Consider the following 20,604-nt stretch of genomic DNA (forward strand, 5'->3'; position numbering starts at 1 on the left):
ATTCGAAAACCTGCGTTTTAGAGTGTCTAGCAACTCAGTCATCACCCGTCTAAGACGGAAGCAAAATAAGCAATCCGCCTGTGGAGGATAGAGTGGTATGTTCCGTCGTATGTCCGGTGCTTTTTCTTATGTAAAAAGTGTAAAGTCGAAAACCATGTTGGAGTGTCTAGTAAGTCAGTCATCTCGAGTCAAAATCGATTAACTTTCAAGTTAGCCGCCTAGGTAGGCTATCCGACTTCATCGGATAGCGGACCATGTGCTGCAGCAAATCAGGTAGGCAATCCACCTGCGGTGGATTGCAGACCCGACGTCTAGCGGCTATAAGTGAAGAGAAAAAATAGTATTTTTTAAAAACCCAATCACACAACATTCGAAATAATTTACGAAAAATAAAACAAAGACAATGTATGGTATAATTTAATAATGACAATTTAGAGAAAATAATATGTGTCAAATTCCTAATAATTTAAATAACATATAGGTATATAATATAATATAATATACAGCCATATAATGTAATATTAACCAATAAATATTAACATGTATATTATAATATTATGTATATGAAAAATAACGTGAAAATAACATCGAAAAAAAAATGCAAAAAAAGTCGAATTACGGGCGGCCGTGATATACCATAGGGCACAGTCAGTCGCCACCCGAAGAGCGTTACTGACGGATTTGAATTCGGTCCTACCTAACAACCTACGTTTGGGGAACCTACTGAGCCACAGTATGTGTTGCTTACAACGGACAAAACTTTAACACTTAAGCTATGTGTCTACGGAGCGACGTACGCGGTATATTCGATATACATCGATGTAATCGTATATAATTTCGTTGTATCTACACACTGATTAAACTTTAATTATTGTAGTTTATTCAATTATCTGACCGTTATTATTATTATTACATTATTATAATGTATGTTTGAATAATACATTTATTTAAATCAAACCACAAAATTATGTTTACGTTAAGCAATATACCTACGTTATTAAGGACCAAACAATATGTCTACAATAATATAATGCAATATTTATTGAATCAAAAACAAAACAACAAAAATTGTGCACTTGTGGGTTGGAACGAAGACCGACTGACATTTCGTGAACGCGAATTTTAAAGTGTACAAACCGAATTTGCGTACAATCCGCATATCCAAGTTTAATGACGTAATAATAGGTACATATGTTAGGTATGTTTGGTTTTTTAGACTAGGTATCCGGTATACTAGGCAGTTCTTGTTATTTTCATTGAATATAATATTGTTAGGCATTTATTTGCATTAAAAAGAATACTTAAAATCCTAAAATTGTAAAATATAAAAATGATTTTCAGTAAAATTATGTTCAATTAAGCTATCCTCGAAATCCGGTTATTGTAATCCAATGATTCCAGAGCAATTGATGACACATGTGATACAGTTGTCCCAAATCCACGGTCTTCTTGATTTTTTCCTGAAATGTAAGTATGCAAAGTTTAATAAATAATATTAAATGGGTTCTTACTAAGTGACTAATACCTAAGTACCTACCTACTTTTAAGTTAAGTTATGTATTATGGTAAGTACCTATAGTGTATATGATACTTATAATTTATATCATATAATATGATAATTTTAGTTCAAAAATATAATATTTGATGTCATAATTAATGTTTTATTTATATTATAACACACCAGTATATACTACATTACTATCTACTCTATGAATATATTATCTATGGTACCGATATACCTACTATTCTAGGAATTAGGATGATGCTTATATATATATATATATATAGTTTCTATGAAATGCTGCAGCTGTATTTCATTACTTATAATATATAAAAAAATAAATAATTCAGACAAACCAAAATTATTAATAAATAATAATACTACTAAACTGTAGAATATATTTAGTACTTACATAATATTATTCTTGTTATATTTCAAAATAATATCTTAAATCAATATGGTTAATCTTAATGCAAAATAATTTGTACATCGATGTATAGATCATATTATAATAAAAAGAAGAAAATTATTTTAATAATAATATATTTTTTTTTTAAGTTTGTTTATTTAATGAAAATTTACAATCTATACATGTGAATACAATAAGTAAATGAGTGGAAATGTGGAATACAATATGAGGCGGTGAAAATAGAGAACATTGAGTAGGTGTTTCACATTAGAAATGCCTGGATCAGTTGAATAATATTATAAATAAATATGTAAATTCAAATAAATTTTTTCATAATTTATAATAACAATTAAGGTACATCCTACTAATGTATTAGGAATTTATTTATACATAACAGTTATAAACATGTTTATAATTAAGACAACCAAATTACTCAAGCTACTCTAGTCAACCCCTTTTCAATGTACAAATTACTAAACGAACTAATCTAAAACTGTTTCTATTGTATCTTTTTGTATTTAATTCTTAGATCTGTTACCCACTATAAATATTATGTATCTATTATTTATAGTAACATGCTAATGACCAAGTTGTCGAAGCAGAAATTTTATAGATTTCAAGACCAATAAAAAAAAAAAAAAGTTTATAATTATATGGTAGTATACATTGTCAATATTGACAAAATAATCACATACAATATACATAATTAATTATTAATAATATGGACTCTAACAAAAAAATATTAGTGTATTACTAGGTGTATTAATAGGTAGTTACCTATTTATTGAAATATAGTAATGTAGAGTCAAAAATGAATTAAATTAAATCACATGGCATCAAAGTCCATAGGTATCGCTCACGTAGGGAAAATTAATTTTATCAGCTGAACGGCGGTGTAATTTAATATATACGAGTCATAAAAACATAGGTACTGTTAATAAATTTGATCAAAATTATTACACTCACCCAAACGACCACCGCCCAAATTTAGACATTCATGGCAATTTAATTAGGTGTGATACCATAAATTAAAAAACATTAAACATGGAGGAATAATATCTTGTTTTTACAACAAAATGTGTTTAGTGTATTCGCACAATTCGCATGCAAGCCCGGATTAAGATACTTCATGATCTCTCTACGTGAAAAATGATCCATAATATTAATATTATATTAAAAAATATCAAGTCAGAATACATATTATATCCATTTTAATCACTTTTTCTTTTCGAAAATCCTCTTTCTATGTTATAATGATTTATTGTTTGTATAACATTATTACTTGGATAGGTATCAAATATTACCAATATTCTCAAGAGAGCAAGTCTTGATTACCGCGGGTCTGAATTTATTGTAATTTTTTTCGAATTTTGAAGAAGTTTTTCAAAAAAAACAATTTAAACTTGGAATAGTTCAATTCGTTCATATGAATTTGTTTTTCTTTGAGTTTTTGAAAGTGTAAAATAATTATTGAAAAGCCAAAAAATAAAATTAGTAATATTATTATGAATACAAAATCCCAAGAAACAAACAACGATAGAGCATCTATTTAATATCAATGCTCTGTTTTTTAGAACTATTTTCTTACAAATAAATTCAATATTGATTTTTAATTTTTATCTTAAGCGATACTGAAAAGAAAATGTACCTATTGCAGAATTTGAAGCTCCTAAAAACAATCCAATATCTTAAGGCACTCTCCCTTAACCCGGGCTTATTGTTCGCATGCCAGTTGATGATGTCAAGTTACCGTGTGGCTGTAGACGTTTCGATATGGATCTCAAAACAGGTACTCGTTTTGTAGCTTTTTCACAACATCCAACACTTAGAACTGATTCAAATGCTTTTCTGTACTGTTTATTCATTATGACGTATATGATTGGATTGACGCATGCTGACGCGTAAACCATAATATATGCAATCAAGAGAAGAGCTAAATTAAATAGAAAATATTATATTTAGCTATGCATATAAATAGATAGTATTATAATTTTTAGATGCAGACATGCAGTTTAATTTATATTTTGATAATTTTTAGTATTAAAGTAATATTGCATTTAATAAAATATCAATTTTAAATGGTGTTTCATACTGTATACCTACTCATGTAGATTGTAGGTACCTTTGAATAGTTTGTACATTGTGCATTTTTATTATATACCACTTAGGTACAATATATATATATATGAGTATTAAAAAACACGTAACATACTACATACCTAATTATTACTTATACCTCTACACAAAATAATAATGCAACTAAATTTAATTTTACTTTATTTAATTTGATCGTTCTTTACATTATTGCATTAAACCTATATAAGTTGCATAATTGTGTAGATAAGTATCCTCTAAACACGCATCTGTTGAAATCTTTTATCAATATTGTATGTTTAATACTTATGAGATACTTAAATTGACATATACAGGGTGAAACAGATAGAGTTGATTTTTGGAATAACTTTTGTTCTAATCAATATTTAAAATTTTTTTATATATAATTTATAGCCACTTGCGCTACACGTGTAATAAATAATTTAAATTTAATTAAAATTTTTTTGATTAAATTCAAAATAGCTAATTTGTGAATCTGATTACAAGAACGATTTGGATGGTAAAAACATTTATCTAAGTCAAGTAGTTTATTTTTTAGAATTTTTTTAAATATCAACATTTTTTTGATTAAATATAATTTGGTACGCAATAACTTTTTTAAAATTATTATTTTTGGAAATTTGTTAACATGGGTATATTTCTTAAACTATTTACTAATCATGTAATTTTAACAATTTTTGTCATACGCTTAAGTAGCATCAATTTTTTTTTTTGGTAAATTCTTTTTGTTTTACCCTGTATAGTATAATATATAAATAGGTATTATACTCACAAAAATTTTATAGATTTATATTTACATTCGTAAAATAATTTGAAAATTTGTTTAATATTATTCACAAGGATATAAATATACAATAAATATAATTTTATATAGTTCCAATTAAGATTGCGGTAGAGCGAACAGAAAATCCAAGTAAGTACACGAAATGATTTTGCAATCAAATTTATATTATGTTATGTATTTTGTTTTAACTATTTACCTGGGTATTGGACATCTGGATCTGAGGTTTTTGTGATTGTAATTGGTAAATAGCAAAGTACAAATGATAAAAATATAGCCAACACCATTTTAGTTATCCTCCATTCACTGAGTTTTCTTTTTATTGACTGCATATTTGTGACTGTTGGATCACTTTGGGTGGATAATTGATGTTTTCGCATTCGTTGTTCTGACCTGTGAATAAATATTAATTAAATTTCATTATTAATAATAATAATTATTATTATAAATTACGTACATGTACCGAAAAAATACATGAATAAATTAAATAAATTATTTTAGATTTTTAGGAAAAATGTCTATTGTGGTATAATAAAAATAAATAAATAAACAATATAATTGAGTTTTTCTTTCAATATAATTAAAGTTTGCTTAGATTTGTATTTGTTTAAAAATGCGAAAATGTATTATAATTTATAAAGTTTTAGGTTATTTTACTATTAGTAAAAAATATCCAATGCTTTAAACATTATTTTAAGTAATTTAAAATTTGAATATCGACATTTTTTAGCTAGTTGTGTGACAATGTTGTTTTTAAAAAATATTTACTGTTTTAAGCATTAGGTATAGCTTGATAAAATAATAAAAGTTACATATTATAAAAATATTTAATACTTATATAATATATCTAATATCGGTAGTAATATATTCATAATATGATCATTAATTTATTCGAAATGTTCAAAATTTTAAAATTATTTAGTTATGACTCAAGTAAACAACATAATAAAATACATATAGTCACATAAATAACATCACAACAATAATGTCTAGGTATTTCTTTTTTATGCATTATCTTATCTCATAGTATAAAGAAAATTGAACAACCTTTGTTTCGGTTTATTGTATAAAAGTTAATTTATATTTGAATTTACTTACTTACGGACAACCCAAAATATACTAGTATAACAGCAAACAATTACAATACACGGTATGATGAACCCAGTGATAAAAAGTGCAAATTTCGAAGATCGACCAGATTCATCTGATATTATTGAACATGAACCTAACTTTGGATCATTTTCAAATTTACCTTAAAAAAAATACTATTAGAAAATATTACAATTTAGGTAGGCAATTTATAATATTATCAAATACATACCCCATTTACCTAAAAGGGTAGGTACCAGCATGCCAAATGAAATAATCAGACAAAGTATTATCATGGAAGTTATCCATATTGGACGATATACTATACTATATAAGCTTGAATGAACGATCATTATGTACCTAAATTAAATATTTTTTTATTGAATGCATACTAAGCAACAAGTGTAATAACTAAAATTTAGTTTGCAACTTATATAGATTCAATTATTTTAGCAGTAAACACCATATTTACTTTTATAAAAATATTTTTTTACATAATTTTATTATAATTAATTAAAAAACAACATATTTGAAGAAAGACAATTTTCCTTTATTTTGTATTATCCTATCATTTTTTAAGTTTTAACTTTTTTGAATGATAACATATTTTTAATTTTATACTTCGAACTTCAAAGAATTTTGATTTATATAAATTTAATTTAAAAAGAGCTGTTAATTATTTATAGTTTATAAGTATTTAAAATTTTGATGAGTGGAGTGACACACAGCTATAGGGGTATATCGCAAAATGTTATTCCACTACCTACTCCACTCATATACACTTAAAATATTAGTAACTACCTATTTAAATTATAAGTTTTTTTCCAAAAATATCGTTAGTTTTGAATTTAAATAATATAAAAAAATGCTTTCATAAATATTAATACGTTGTGATATAATGAGTGTTGCTTTAATAGAATCATCCAGTATATTTTAGTATATCAATTGTTAGGTGCAAACTAAATCTCAGTTATTAAATATAATGTTATTTTAAATTTTCAATATTGATTAAAAATGCATATGATATATTATATTAATTGTTAAAATAATTTAGTGCAATAGGTATTGAAAAGATATTAAATTATATTTGTCTCCACATATGATCGCGATTAATTAAAATTCCTTGTTGTTAACAATGGCTATAATTGTCTGTTACTATTGTCTGTCTTTTACCTACTTGCACGTTTATTCATATATGTCATCATTATTCATTGCTTTTAGGTATAGTTCAATATTGTTACAACATTTGTAGATTATGTATTATACTGTCAGTCTTAGATTATATTAGTGATTCAGACTGATTCTGTCTTTATCTGTATCGACTGTATCGTCTACCCACGGTTCCTGAGCTTTCGATGTGAGCAACCTTTTGCCACGTTGTATTTTATTATAGTTATTATCACCAGTCCCTTAGCGATCATATAACATTCCCGCACCACAGTAACGCAAACATTTTGTCATCGGCCCGTATCATTATCCAGAATATTGTTTCTTACTGGCTTTATCATCTGGGTCACAACTAACCTAACCTCCAATATTCCAATCCTTGAGAACGCGAGCTATAACGTTTCTGATCTAGAATATTGACTAATTTAATTTATTCAATTATTATAAATTGAAGTAATTCTAATGGTAATATGTACCTAAACCAATAAATACTAATTCATTTCCATTTTTGCTAAATAAAAACCATTGTAAAAAAAATGTACTAAAAATAATTCTGTTATTTAATTTAAAATAATATAAGTAATTTAATTTTTTTCTTAAATTGTACATAATTTATATATTTGTTTTCTGTTTTGTTTTTTTCGATGAAAGTGAATTTTTTTTCAAAGATAATCCTTGGTACCGTGTCCATTGAGGTTAATTTACATATTATATTTAATTGTATAAGATTAAAAAAAAAATGTTAAACGGTTAACTGTACAATAGTATACAATTATGACTTAATGAGTTATTCATTTTGGTTGAGTAATTTGGTAATAATGGCGAATTTGATGGTGGCGGAGATAGATGGGGGTCCTGATTGAGCAATTTGGCCAGTTATTCCGTAAATTTAGATTTATCTCATTTAAATTTGTTTGTTTATTAATTGAATTATTCTTATGTGTAACATCAATTTTTTTAATACTCTTATTCACAAAATAATTTATAGCAAACAGATATCCGCTTAAAGTGGTTTTATTTAATGTGATAATTTAGCATTCAAATGCACCTATATAGTCATAAGTCACATGATTTTTCAATGGGGGAGGGGGGGAATAACTAAAACTAGTTACAATTTTATTTTTATTTTGTCTAGTCTAATAATTTCAGACGTTTATTTGAGGTATTTTAAAATGTTTGTAAATTCTTAACTTTTCTGGTCGAAAAAATGCTCTGATCATAAACTTTGATGCCCGATGTATGTTTTTGGAAGCAAATTGTACTTTTAGAGGTCGAAATTGAAAATGCTCAGTGCTTTTTAAAATAATTGGAGAAAAAAAAATGAAAATTTATTAAAATTGTTTTGCAACCAGCTTGGTTATACCGTCCTCACTTGGATTGTATTTGACTAATTAATTTTTTTTTTCTATAATAATGTCAATATAAAATTATTTACCCGGTCAAAAAGTTTAAAAATGTAATACATGAGTTTTTATTGTAGCTAAATTATTAACATAGGCATCATTGGTTATTTTTTATAAGCATTTAAAGTTCATATTTCGTCAAAACCACAGTTAATTTGTAGTTCAAAACTGATAAAATATTAAATGTGTATAGATAAGGCTAGACAATTTAATACAAAGTCTTTCATACAAGTAATTCATACTTTTACTGAAAAATTACAGATAATTTTAGGAAAATTGGTATGCAAATACAATGTTTTTTCAAAAATGAATTCATTCTGGTAAGACGTATATGAAATTTACGTCTTGCTTACTATAGTTGACAGTTGAAACTTGATAAATATTTATTTTTTTTAAGTAATAATAATACAGCAATGGGGGCGGGGGGGCTTCAGCCCGTTAGCCCCCTCCCCCCCTGCGGACGCCACTGATAAGTCATAATTCATATTAAGTCATTCCACACAGATGAGTGTCAACATTGAGTTTATGTACAATTATGTGCCTATACATATTGTCTAGATTATTTAAAATCTATGTATGAATAAATTAATTGTACCTACTAATAATTATAATTAAAACTATGATCGGTAATGTTAACAATTATTACATCAATCTTCCTAAAAGTTCATTAAAAAAACTAATAGGAATGGTAGTTAACTTGTCAAAAATTAGTTTGTGTTAACAATAAATAGTTTAAAGGTTTAATCTAATTTTTTTTTACACATTTTACGTATATATTTCGTTGGGTGATAGTATTTATTAAAGTATTTTTGTACATAGTAAATTATATATTTGGAAATTTGTAATACATAGCATTTTTTATTAGGACTTAAAATATACTTAAATAAATAATAAAATATTTTATTATTTATAAAAATATAAAATTGTTTGCATTAGTTGATATTGAACAAATGGTTAAAAAAAATTATCTTACATAAGTGAAAACTTATTAAATTTAAAATTATCAACATTTAGATGTTAATATATACCTAATACTAATTTACTTACCTATTTATGGTTATCATAGTAATAAATAGCAGTGATATACCGATATTTCCGTATTGGAAAAATGGTACCATTGAACATAGTATTGGGTATTGTACCCAATTAATATTTAAGAATCTTGAAGCATTGAATGGCAATACGGCTATGCAGAATAACAAATCAGCTGCACCTAAACTGTAGAAATGCACAAAAGGGACTCATCTATTAAAATATAAGTTAACGTATAAATGATTAAATAGTACTATTTATATTGTGTAATTAGAGAAAAATATTATACTAGTGAAATGACAATAATTACTCATAAACAAATTAATAATTAAAATAAAAAAGTATGTGTACAAAAGATTATTAACAAAAAATATGACATGAACGAAACAAGGATAACGGAAAACACTCTATTATAGTATTATGTATATACCTATACTAAGTCACAGTTTTTCATATCAAACAATATACACTATTAAATTATGAGCATAAAATGAAGTAAGAATAATAATAAACGTAATATAACAATAATGATCAAGTTTAAATATTACAAATGTCCAAAGTTTGGACTACAAACTAATATTATAAAACTGTAAATGCATTTGAGTAAGTGTAAATTATTATTTGTTGATTACTATACGAAATACAATGGATGTACGATACCAAACAATAATAGAAAGGCATTGAATATTAATTCAATTTTTTTACGTTGGTATCTCTAAAAAAAGTTGTTCAAAAAATATCATAAAACAAATTTTTTTTTTTGTAAAATAAAATTGGTATCTACATGACTATAATATGCATCGAAGTTGATATGACGAACAAACATATCGATCATTAAGTTGCAGTGGCGTAGACATGATTTCTGAAACGGGGAGGGGATGAAAAAAGAAAACGACGTAGCTAAATTGGAGGGAAATATTGGAAAATCCCCCCACCCCTTTGAAACTTTTTACTTAGGTAGTAAAATATTTAAAAAATAAACAACAATGAACAATTTGAAATTAGCATTGAAATTCACATTAAATACAATATGAAAGATTATCAACTCCAAAGACAATGGGAGGGGATCTGACCCCCACGTCCCCCCTTGTAACGCTGTTGATAACTTAATGTATATATTATGTGGCATAGAAACTTAAGATGTATAATATTGTATTACTAATAAATATATTTACAGAGCAGTTTTATAGTTGTTTGAAAATAGGAGATATATAAATGAACATTATGGTACCAGTTTACTGGCAAGCTGGTTCTAGATATTTAAAATATAATTTATGAATTATAATATTTTTAATTTTTATTTTAAGTTCTTGCATAAAAACAAATTTTGTATTTTTAATAATAATATAATATATTATATTATATTTTGTACATTATTATTCATTTTGTTTGAAAACACTGGTTTGGTATTATAGTACTATAGTGGTTTATATACTTTATAGTTTATATACTATATTTCCTAATAAACTTTTTTTCTTGTGAATTGATTGAATTATTCCTTAATTATTAAATCCATAATATACTATTAATTGATAGTTATTAATTTTCATATATTACCTGATAATAAATGCAGAAGCTACATTTCGAATCCGTGGACTTTTTAGTATTACTAATATAGTTAAACTATTACCTACAATTCCAATACACATAATAAGCAACGTTATAAACGCCGCTGCATATCTAATTGTTTGATTCTCTTTTAGCCATCTGAAAAAATATACCTAATAATTGTATACATGATGATGGTAGTGAATAACAATAGTGAATATATACTGACGGTTCGAATCCCATTGATTGATCTGAGCTTGACATTGTAATTAATTATAATCACTTAATGAAGAACTCAATAAAAATATATATGATTTTCATAATTTTCAAACTAAAACAAAAATGAAATTATATTATTTCTTAGGACAATACTTAACTTAACTGTACATATACCTATTACGTATTTTTATTTACTATTTTACCAAGTGATAAGAAAATACAATACTGTTTTTTTAATAACAATAATAATTGTTATAAAAAAGGTGGGTAAGTGGATGTCGCTCTGCTGTACAGTAGGTTACAAGTGGATCACTGTAATGGATGGTGTTAAATTTGAATTCAATGATATAATATCATTGTATGAGAAAAACGATTCTGAGCGAAAACCGTCAGTCAGCCTATGATATTACCAAGTATATTTGATGATATTATTGTGAATAAAGTAATTTAAATATAACCTATTTACGTGGAGCCTAAGAGCCTTGTGTTCAATTTACAATATTTAGCTATAAAAGTTGAACATTTTATACATTTTTAACTACAAAATAATTATTAAATTATAAATTTGATAAATGTTGTCAAAATTCGATCTTTAAATGCTTATAAAAAAAAATTGTGCCTATGTATTTTTAATATTTTTCAACTGATATTGTATTAATATATCAGGAGCCTTGTATTAGTTTTTACACTTTTTGGCCCAACAGATAAAACATTATTGATATTTATTGAAAAAAAAACTAAAACAATTGAAAACTGAAAATGTCCGTAAACAGCTCAAAAAGTTTCAAAATATTTTCAAAATTTTATGGTGTATAGAAAGTGCTAATATAAACATTCAGTGAAATTTTCAGGTATCTCAATTTGTTCGTTTTTGAATCACAACAAAATAAGGAAATCGCTACATGAGAAATCGAGTGAATATCCAATGTTGTAAAAATTTGAATTTCAAACGCTCATAAAAATTTAATTTGACTTTTTTATAGACATTTTTTTTTGATAAAGGTAGACAAACTTATGAGGAATCTTGTATTACATTTTAAAACCTTAGATTTAAAAAGAAAAATTTTTACGAATTTTTAACTCAAAATAATTTGCTAATTTTCATGATTTTTCCATATTTTGTCAATTTATGAACTTTGAATGCTTAGAAAAAAAGACTGTGACTAAGGATTTTTAATATTTTTCGTCTGCCTTTGAAACAATATACTAGGAGCCTTCTATTAAATTTTCAAGCTTTTTTAGCCAACAAATAAATATTTATTGATATCGTTAGAAAAAAAACTAAAAAAAAATGGAAAATGAAAATGTCCCTAAACAGTAATAGTGTATAGAAAATTTCAAGTATCTATGGTTTTCATTTGTTTTAAAGTTACACCAAAAACCAAATTCACTTTTGTGATTAAATCAATTTTGTGTAAAAATTCCCGTTTTCCTTAATTTTTCTTTTGTTTATCTTGTCGTTTGTGAAAACTATTGGGAAATTTTTACTTTTGACCCCCCCCCCCCACCCCCCAAAGTACCAACTAGATTCACTTTCCTACCAGAAAAGGTACTGTTGAAGAAAACCGAAGCATTTTTACTGCTCTAAAAGGTGTCCTCAGACACAAAAATAAAAAATAAATAAATAAATAAATAAAAAAAAAACACACATTATTGTAAAATCAATACATTCATCGCTCCGCTCAGAATCTAAAAGATCCTAATACATTTTTGGTACATTTGAAAATTACATTTGTTCGGTAAAGGTATAGGATAGGCACTAAAAGGATGTCTAAAATTTAAATTTAAATCAAAACATTGATGTAAGTACGTTTTAGTCAAATAAAATCGACTTTTGTGCTTACTAATTTTCTATTTTTATGAGAATATTAAAAATTCTCAAATCTATAATAATAATCTTAAATTATTGAATTTCGATTAGTGATAAATGTTTCACGCGTGTCAATTCATCGTATTACATATTTTATCATGCAACAATTTAAATCGTGGATAAATTCATCATCAATTTAGTTGATCGTTTATTACAAAAAAATATTGAGTTAGGTATACACTGTAATCATTGTATAATAGATACGTACAAAAAACGATTTTAAGTAACGGAAACACCTTGTCTGGGTTATGTGTTACCTTACCTAGCCTATATTTTTAAGGCTATTTTATAATGTATTCATATTACTATTAGTTATTTACTTTTCTACTTGAAAAATACGATATTTGACTTATTATTGGTAAGGTTTTGCATATATTATGTTATAATATCTTAATACCGACTTACCGTAGAATGGTATAAACTGATTCGAGATATCTTAAATTATTATTCTAAATATTTTGAAAATGTATTGTGTATAGAAATAACCTGATGACAAAATGTTTTAAGTCTCTAAGTTTTATATTTTTAAATTACAACAACAAAACTAAAATCGTTACTTTTGTTTGAATACCCAATTTTTTTAAATATTGAACTTTAAACACTTAAAAAAAATTGTGCCGAGGCATATTTACGATATTTTTAACTTCCATAAGAATAACAACCATGTATTAAATTGTCAAACTGTTTGACTGAAATACAACATTTTTATTAACATAAATTGTAAGCAACTTAAAAATATTGACGATACATCTATAAAGACTAAAAAAAAGCCAAACTATAGGAAATGATAAAATAAATGTGTAGACGATTTCACGTCCTTACGGTTATTCCTTTCTAAATTATATCAGAATAAAAACAAAATCGATGTCGTCAAAAACTGATGTCTCATAAATATTCCAGTTTTTGTTAGTTTTTCTTAAAGTATTAAGAAAAATAAAAATAGAGTTTCCAACTTCTGACTCCCTAGTACCAACTAGAACAAACTCGAGACCACCATTTTCGTTGAATATTGAAGTATTTTCTTTACTCCAAACAGTGTCATCAGAAAAATTCCATCGTGGAAAAACGGTTTTTGTTGCATTAGGTGAAGCCATTTAAAAGCCAATCATATACAACCTAGATAATTTTCAAAATGTTCAATGCACTTGGCATGTTTGTATAATCAGTTGTATTTATCAGTTAATAAAATAACAATTGTTAGTATTTTACAATTTAATTTAGTGTATTATTATTTATTAATTTAGTAGAGTGAATAATTTTGGTTTAATCATTTTTATTTTAAATAAAATAATAAACTTAAGTTGTGTGAGTATCGACTCAGGAGAAAAGTTATCACGATCAACTTCCTCACGATAAATTGTCACGCGACAAATTTACGGGACACCTGTTTTTTTTAGTCCAATACAATGCTATCTATTTAGTATTTGTAGTATTTACCTATCATTAATTTGCCATAAAAATAAAAACTGTTAATTAATATTATTGTTTATTTTCTTTCAGTTGATAATAATTAAGTAAGTATATAAGTAATGTGAATCAATATTGGCAATATCATACATGTATTTACATTAGAAAAACGAATCTATATTTTAATTGTGAACCAAAACCTATAGTTATTTTAGACAGAATAAAACTCTTATAGTAATATTTAGTTTATGATAAAAATAAATTGTAAGCGGAATATTAAAAATAGACTTTAGAATCAAGTAATAGTACTGTATGATAGACAATCAAATTGTTTCGCTATTAATTATATATTATAGGACAGTGGCTTATAATATTAATTTTTTTCACTATAAAAAACGATTCTGATTGGAGTTTCCTTTCTATTTTAAGTTATGCATTCAAATAATTTATACTTACAGTCATTTATTATAGACAAATGAATATATTAGGACCTAGCTTTGTACTATACCTACGTAATATATAATTTTCATTGAGAATTAAAATAACGAAACACCGATAATTTAGATCACAGTCGCACAATACATGACATTGAAAAATATGGATTTTTATTTGAAAATCAAAAGTCGGTGGATTGTGGATAAAAAAAAAAAATTATAATAAATAATCATCTTTTTGTGATAAAATCTTTTGATTTACTACATGTGAAAAATGCCTTGTGCACGGGTATTATTTAAAACTAAAAGTGGTATGTTTTAAATCTACATTTTAAAATTGTATAAGTCTATAAAATGTATTTATTTAGTTATGTTGTATTGATTAGTACGACAATATACGTTTGGTTATTGTGCATGCGAATACATAACGACGTATAATATTATATATTATTGTACGTCAATTATTATATATTATATTGTTATATTATTTTACCAAGTAAATTACTCACATGATTTAATAGTATAGCTTGTAAAGTATTCCGAATCTTTAATAATTTATACACATTCACATTTGAATAAGACAATTTTGACGAACTTTTGATAAACATTTTATAGACATTTAGGTACAAACGTTCACACTGTTATGTCCACATTTCAGCTATGTGTGAACATGCTCGACACCAGAAATGATCTTTAATAGTCATTTATTTCATCAGTTTTAATCGACGTTTAAACATGCGGGCAATGTTCAGTTTTCAATAAGACTATTAGGAGGGGTCTATACGTAAAAAAAACCATTCTCCCCACATATTGAACCGGTCACAGTTTTGGGCCCAACACAGTTCACAGGGAAATATGGACCTATAAATATATGTTCCATTTAATATTTTTAAGTAATTACTATCGCATGCTACAAAACGATACTTATTAGAGTGGTTTTACAATTTTTCCTCAATTTGTCAAACATATTAAAATTCAATAAAATGCAAATTAATAAGAAATATGTTTAAAGGTAAGTGTATTAAAAATCAGTCGATAATTTAAATTTGAATTTTGATATATAGTTTTACCAAATTTGTATAAAAAATATTTATTACTTATTTATTACAAATTATATATATATATTATTGTTTTGATTAGTAAGTTGTAATATTTATATATATATAGGTAGGTATTACGTGTTTTACATTTATTTTTGTGATTATCATACCATCATAAAAATTTTAAAAACTAAAATAATCATAATATATATAGTTTATACACTATAATACATTAGGTATATAATATGCTATTTTAATGATAAATTACAATTTTACATTAGTTTATAATTATAATTAAAACGACCATTGCAACTTATACATTTTAAACTTTAAGTTGTAGAGCTACTGTTAATATAATTTTTCGAACCACTGTTTTTATTTTAGTCAATTATAAAGGTTCATCCATGAATAAAGTAGGTTATGAAATAGGTTAGGGTGTCTCGTTAATTTGTTGATGGGTTCACTTACTTTGGACAGTGAGGAGTGGCGCAGAGGTGACAAACTCAATGTGGGAAAAATATTATGCAAAGGGATATTACACACACACACACATACACACACACACACACACACACACACATATATATATATAATATATATATATATATTATTATTATTATTTATGGCGGATGACATCTAGAGGACATAATATTATTGTCGAGAAACAGTCTAAATTTTATTAAAGTAGGTATTTGATAAAATATAATGACAATGATTAATAAATAATGAAGTCTCATATAAAATATTGTTTATGTATATTTGACATATTAATGTTAATTTTCTAGTCTTACCTAACAAACACATGGATTAAGTTAAAATTGTTTCATTTACATAAATAATATTCGTTCAAAAACGTATTTTTTTTGTATTTAAGGAACAACAACAATATGTGCTAATGTAATAAACAGGAATACATTTTTAAATTAAAATTATATTTTATTTTAAAAATTATAATAAATAATACTACATATTGAAAAAGTAGAATAGGTTTAAATTATTTTAAGAATGTACGCATTTATGTTCCCAAATCACACATGTTACAATATTACGTAGGTGCCTATAGTATGATCAATTTTATTTCATAATCTTTTTACATTAAGTATAATAGAATATAATTTGGCTTTTAATATAAATAAGCTATAGTACTTCCAGCTTATTTGGCAATATAGTTAGCATGACATGAACAATGTTTGATTAAAAAAAAAAAAAAAATAACAATAATAATTTAAAATGTTCAATTAATTCATCGGTAAAAGGTACAATAATTCCTCAGTTGTTAACAATAGAATATTGATTTACATAGTTTTGTAGACATTATTTTTATATAACATTTTTAAGCAATTATTCAATTTTCAAAAGTTACAATCGAAAGCAATTTAATATGTTCATGTTAATTGCGAGTAAAATATATTAAATTAATGTAAGTTCTATGCGTACCTACTACCTAGATACAGAAATTCAATTTTTAAATTATTAAATTATCCAAGATTCAAAGTCTGTAAGCAAAGACATATTTAATTTCAGGTTCTTACAAATGTTATAGGTTTTACAACGTATGGTTTTTTTCTGATATTGTGTCTGTTATCACCTTTTGAATAGTAAAAATACTTCAATGTTCAAACTTGAGGGCGACGTTCAGGAAAAATCTAAAAACGGGTATTATTACGCAAAACAAGTTTTTAACAAAATCGATTTTGTTCTATTCTTTTAATTCAAAATTAAATAATTGTAGAGGCTTTAATTTTACATCAGCTATTTGTATTGGAATTTTTTAAACATGATTTAAGTATTGGTCGTATTATACCAGTATGTGAGTGACATTTTTCGGTTTATCTTTTATCTGATTTCCATAGGTAATTACTAATTAGTAATATTACGATAACGAACATTCAGTGTAAATATACGAGTAATATAATAAGTTTTGTCTGTAAATTCGTATAATACATAATATTTTACTAGTTGTGCTACCGTGTACAGATTGTATATTAACTTATAATAAAACATAATATATTAGAATAAATACTGTACAAAAACATTTTATTTTCTTAGGCACTAAAAAATGTTCGTAGGCCCTAGGCACAGTACCTACCTATATAGTGCCTATGCGCTAATACACATGACCCTGATTGTTAGTCATTTAAAATTATAACATTTTATCAGTTTGATGCCTGATCAGGTTGTGAGTTGTTATGTAGAAGACTTGTTTGCTCTAAAACCAGAAGGTAACAAGATACTCACTGAACTTTTTGACTACATTTGTGCCAGTTACTTAGATGACTCACACTTTCCCCCGGACTTGTGGGCTGATATGTAGAGTACTGGCGATCGTACCTGCACGTAATGCTAAGTTCAGGTCTGCTCATCGTAACATTTTCAATTTCATGGAAATTTTGAAGCAGATACAGGCTTACACGGATAAAGCTCCACGGCACGAATATTAGTAAAAAACTAAAAATCAGCAAAACATTTGTAGTGTTTTTCAGAAATTGATTGATCAATTAAAACAAGGGAAAATTATCAGATCAAAGTATGTAAAAAAGTTTTTTTCAAGTTAAAACCACAAGATTTTTAGTTTTTAATTTTTAAAAGTTTTTTTTAAGTTAATGCGTTTTTTGAATTCAACACTATTTTTTAAAAGTCAACATAATTTTTTCATTTTAAACGCCAACAACATATTTAACTAGGCCTACAGAGAATTTCTTCTCCACTGTAGACTGTAAATGTGAAGGAAAATGTTGTTGATTGGGAGCCGATACATCCACACCACTGGCATCGGGTTGGAGCCGATACGGCCACCTTCAAATGAAAGGAGGGAGCCGATGCGGATATTTCCGATTTAAGTTAAAAAGTATTTTGCATCTTTTTGCGCACATGCCATTTTTTACTTTTTTAGGTTTTATTCAATTTATGTATGTAACATTTTTGTTTTTAGTAAAAAGTTTGAGCTTTTATAAAAGGTTCTTCATAAGTTGCGTGTACCACAGTAAATAAATATAAAAAAATAGACTTTCTCAAATTTTTTTAAAAGCATTAAAGTTCATTAAAATCACGAAAATTTACAAATTATTTTGTAGTTAACAATTTATAAAGTTCTCCATTTTAATAGCTATGCCTTAAAAATTTGAAGCAAGGTTCCTTATAAGTTAATCTTACAGACAACTTAAAAACTTAAAAATACAAATACTTCCACAGTTTTTTTATAAACATTTTAATTTTCAAGTTAATTTTAAACGAAATTGGATATTTAAATTTATAAAAATAAAAATAAATATTTTTAGTTTTTTGTTGTAATTAATTATAATTAATTGGGAATTGTATATTATTATTTACTATACATTATGCAATGTTCAAATATTTAGATTAATTTCAAGTTATGTATTTATTCCAAAAACCCACCGTTCTACGGAATACGCGATACGTTTAGTATTGACTTAGTTCATAATTGTAATATTATAATAATTATTAATAGCAATAATGATATTCTTAGAAATATAGACTAACTGCATTGAATTCAAATTTAATACATTCATTAAAGTGACCTATACTTAATGAGGAAGTACCCTCGACACTTACTACATAGTAGAGGGACTTCCGCGGATTTTTCAAAATTATTATACTTAATATTATTAAAAAAATAAGTCTATTTAAACTATAGTACACTTACAAAGTGTTGAAGTGTTGTATTTGCGAGTGACTGAATTTGTTGCACTTATACCTAGTCATATACAATTATAACGGCACTTATGCAATATTATATTTACAGATCGTATATAATATAATATAAAATAAAGATAAAACTTTTTTTTTATATTTAAACATGATAGATATAATAATAATATATTGTGTTTGAATAAAAATTATAACACTAACCTTAGTTTGGTTTTTTCATTGTCGTCTTTTAACGGGTTTAGTCTAATAATCTTATTTTCACACGGTTTATCCATTACAGAACCATAACATTGAATTTTTCGTATGTGCAAACGGCATTAAAACTAAGCTATCACTTACGCAGTTAAGTCTAATAGGCAATAAACTGCGGTGATCCAACATTATTATACAGTTGACGCAACGTAAAATACAACAGGGATTTCCCCTACCATTGTTATACCATTCATACTATACGTTGTCAACGGGCCATAATTTGTGTGATACATTATATAATATTATAATACACAATACAAGTGTTTATTCCAAAAACAAACCATTAACTATCTGGTTTTTAAACTAATGGATTTTTCGGTGCCCGAAGGGAGGCTATCAGAGAAAAATAATATCTATATGTCAATATTCGATTTGAAATTATATTACACATCATTTAATAATAACCAATGGATTTATTAAAAAACCGTTTTCCCTTATAATTTGCAAACACCAATTGAGTACCTACATAATATTATGATACCTATAATATAGTTTAACTCTGGTCGCAGTAATAGGTAGGTACCTCATTATATTTAAATGTTTTATTAATATGATATTTGTTAAGCTATATAATGATTTATGGATACCCTTTGCATTTATTAGATTTTTTTGATTTTATACACAAACCAAGTAGGTAATATTGTGTTATTTTCAAGATTTTCTGAGGT

At 25.7% G+C, this 20,604-nt stretch overlaps 1 protein-coding gene across 5 annotated transcripts; it reads right to left on the reverse strand.

The window, feature by feature from the left end:
- Nucleotides 1-167: 167 nt before the first annotated feature.
- On the reverse strand, nucleotides 168-20,036 carry LOC132941593 (G-protein coupled receptor moody-like). Of its 5 annotated transcripts, none has more exons than XM_061009716.1 (10): nucleotides 19,886-20,036; nucleotides 18,254-18,463; nucleotides 11,275-11,376; nucleotides 11,055-11,204; nucleotides 9,513-9,683; nucleotides 6,128-6,255; nucleotides 5,905-6,058; nucleotides 5,006-5,199; nucleotides 3,661-3,843; nucleotides 168-1,460 (listed from the first exon to the last, which is right to left on the reverse strand). In XM_061009716.1, exons 3-10 carry the CDS (start codon nucleotides 11,307-11,309, stop codon nucleotides 1,357-1,359), a joined length of 1,119 nt encoding a protein of 372 aa, XP_060865699.1. In that variant the 5' UTR covers nucleotides 11,310-11,376; nucleotides 18,254-18,463; nucleotides 19,886-20,036; the 3' UTR covers nucleotides 168-1,356. The 5 variants fall into 5 exon arrangements, 4 of the variants coding, with proteins under 4 accessions (XP_060865699.1, XP_060865697.1, XP_060865696.1 ...); XM_061009714.1 differs by lacking the exon at nucleotides 18,254-18,463 and adding an exon at nucleotides 19,680-19,730; XR_009664178.1 differs by lacking the exon at nucleotides 18,254-18,463 and having other exon boundaries at nucleotides 3,559-3,843.
- Nucleotides 20,037-20,604: the final 568 nt, after the last annotated feature.

The sequence above is a fragment of the Metopolophium dirhodum genome, chromosome 3 (genome assembly GCF_019925205.1).
Source record: "Metopolophium dirhodum isolate CAU chromosome 3, ASM1992520v1, whole genome shotgun sequence".
In the NCBI taxonomy this organism is placed as follows: Eukaryota; Metazoa; Arthropoda; class Insecta; order Hemiptera; family Aphididae; genus Metopolophium; species Metopolophium dirhodum.

Bases quoted from the DNA above. Each gene is read 5' to 3' on its own strand.
- LOC132941593 (XM_061009713.1), bottom strand. From the start codon at position 11,309: ATGTCAAGCTCAGATCAATCAATGGGATTCGAACC. The intron at 6,059-6,127 runs GTATGTATTTGA...ATTTTTTTTAAG, and splicing joins TACCCTTTTAGGTAAATGGG to GTAAATTTGAAAATGATCCA. The intron at 1,461-3,660 runs GTAACTTGACAT...CTTACATTTCAG, and splicing joins GAAACGTCTACAGCCACACG to GAAAAAATCAAGAAGACCGT.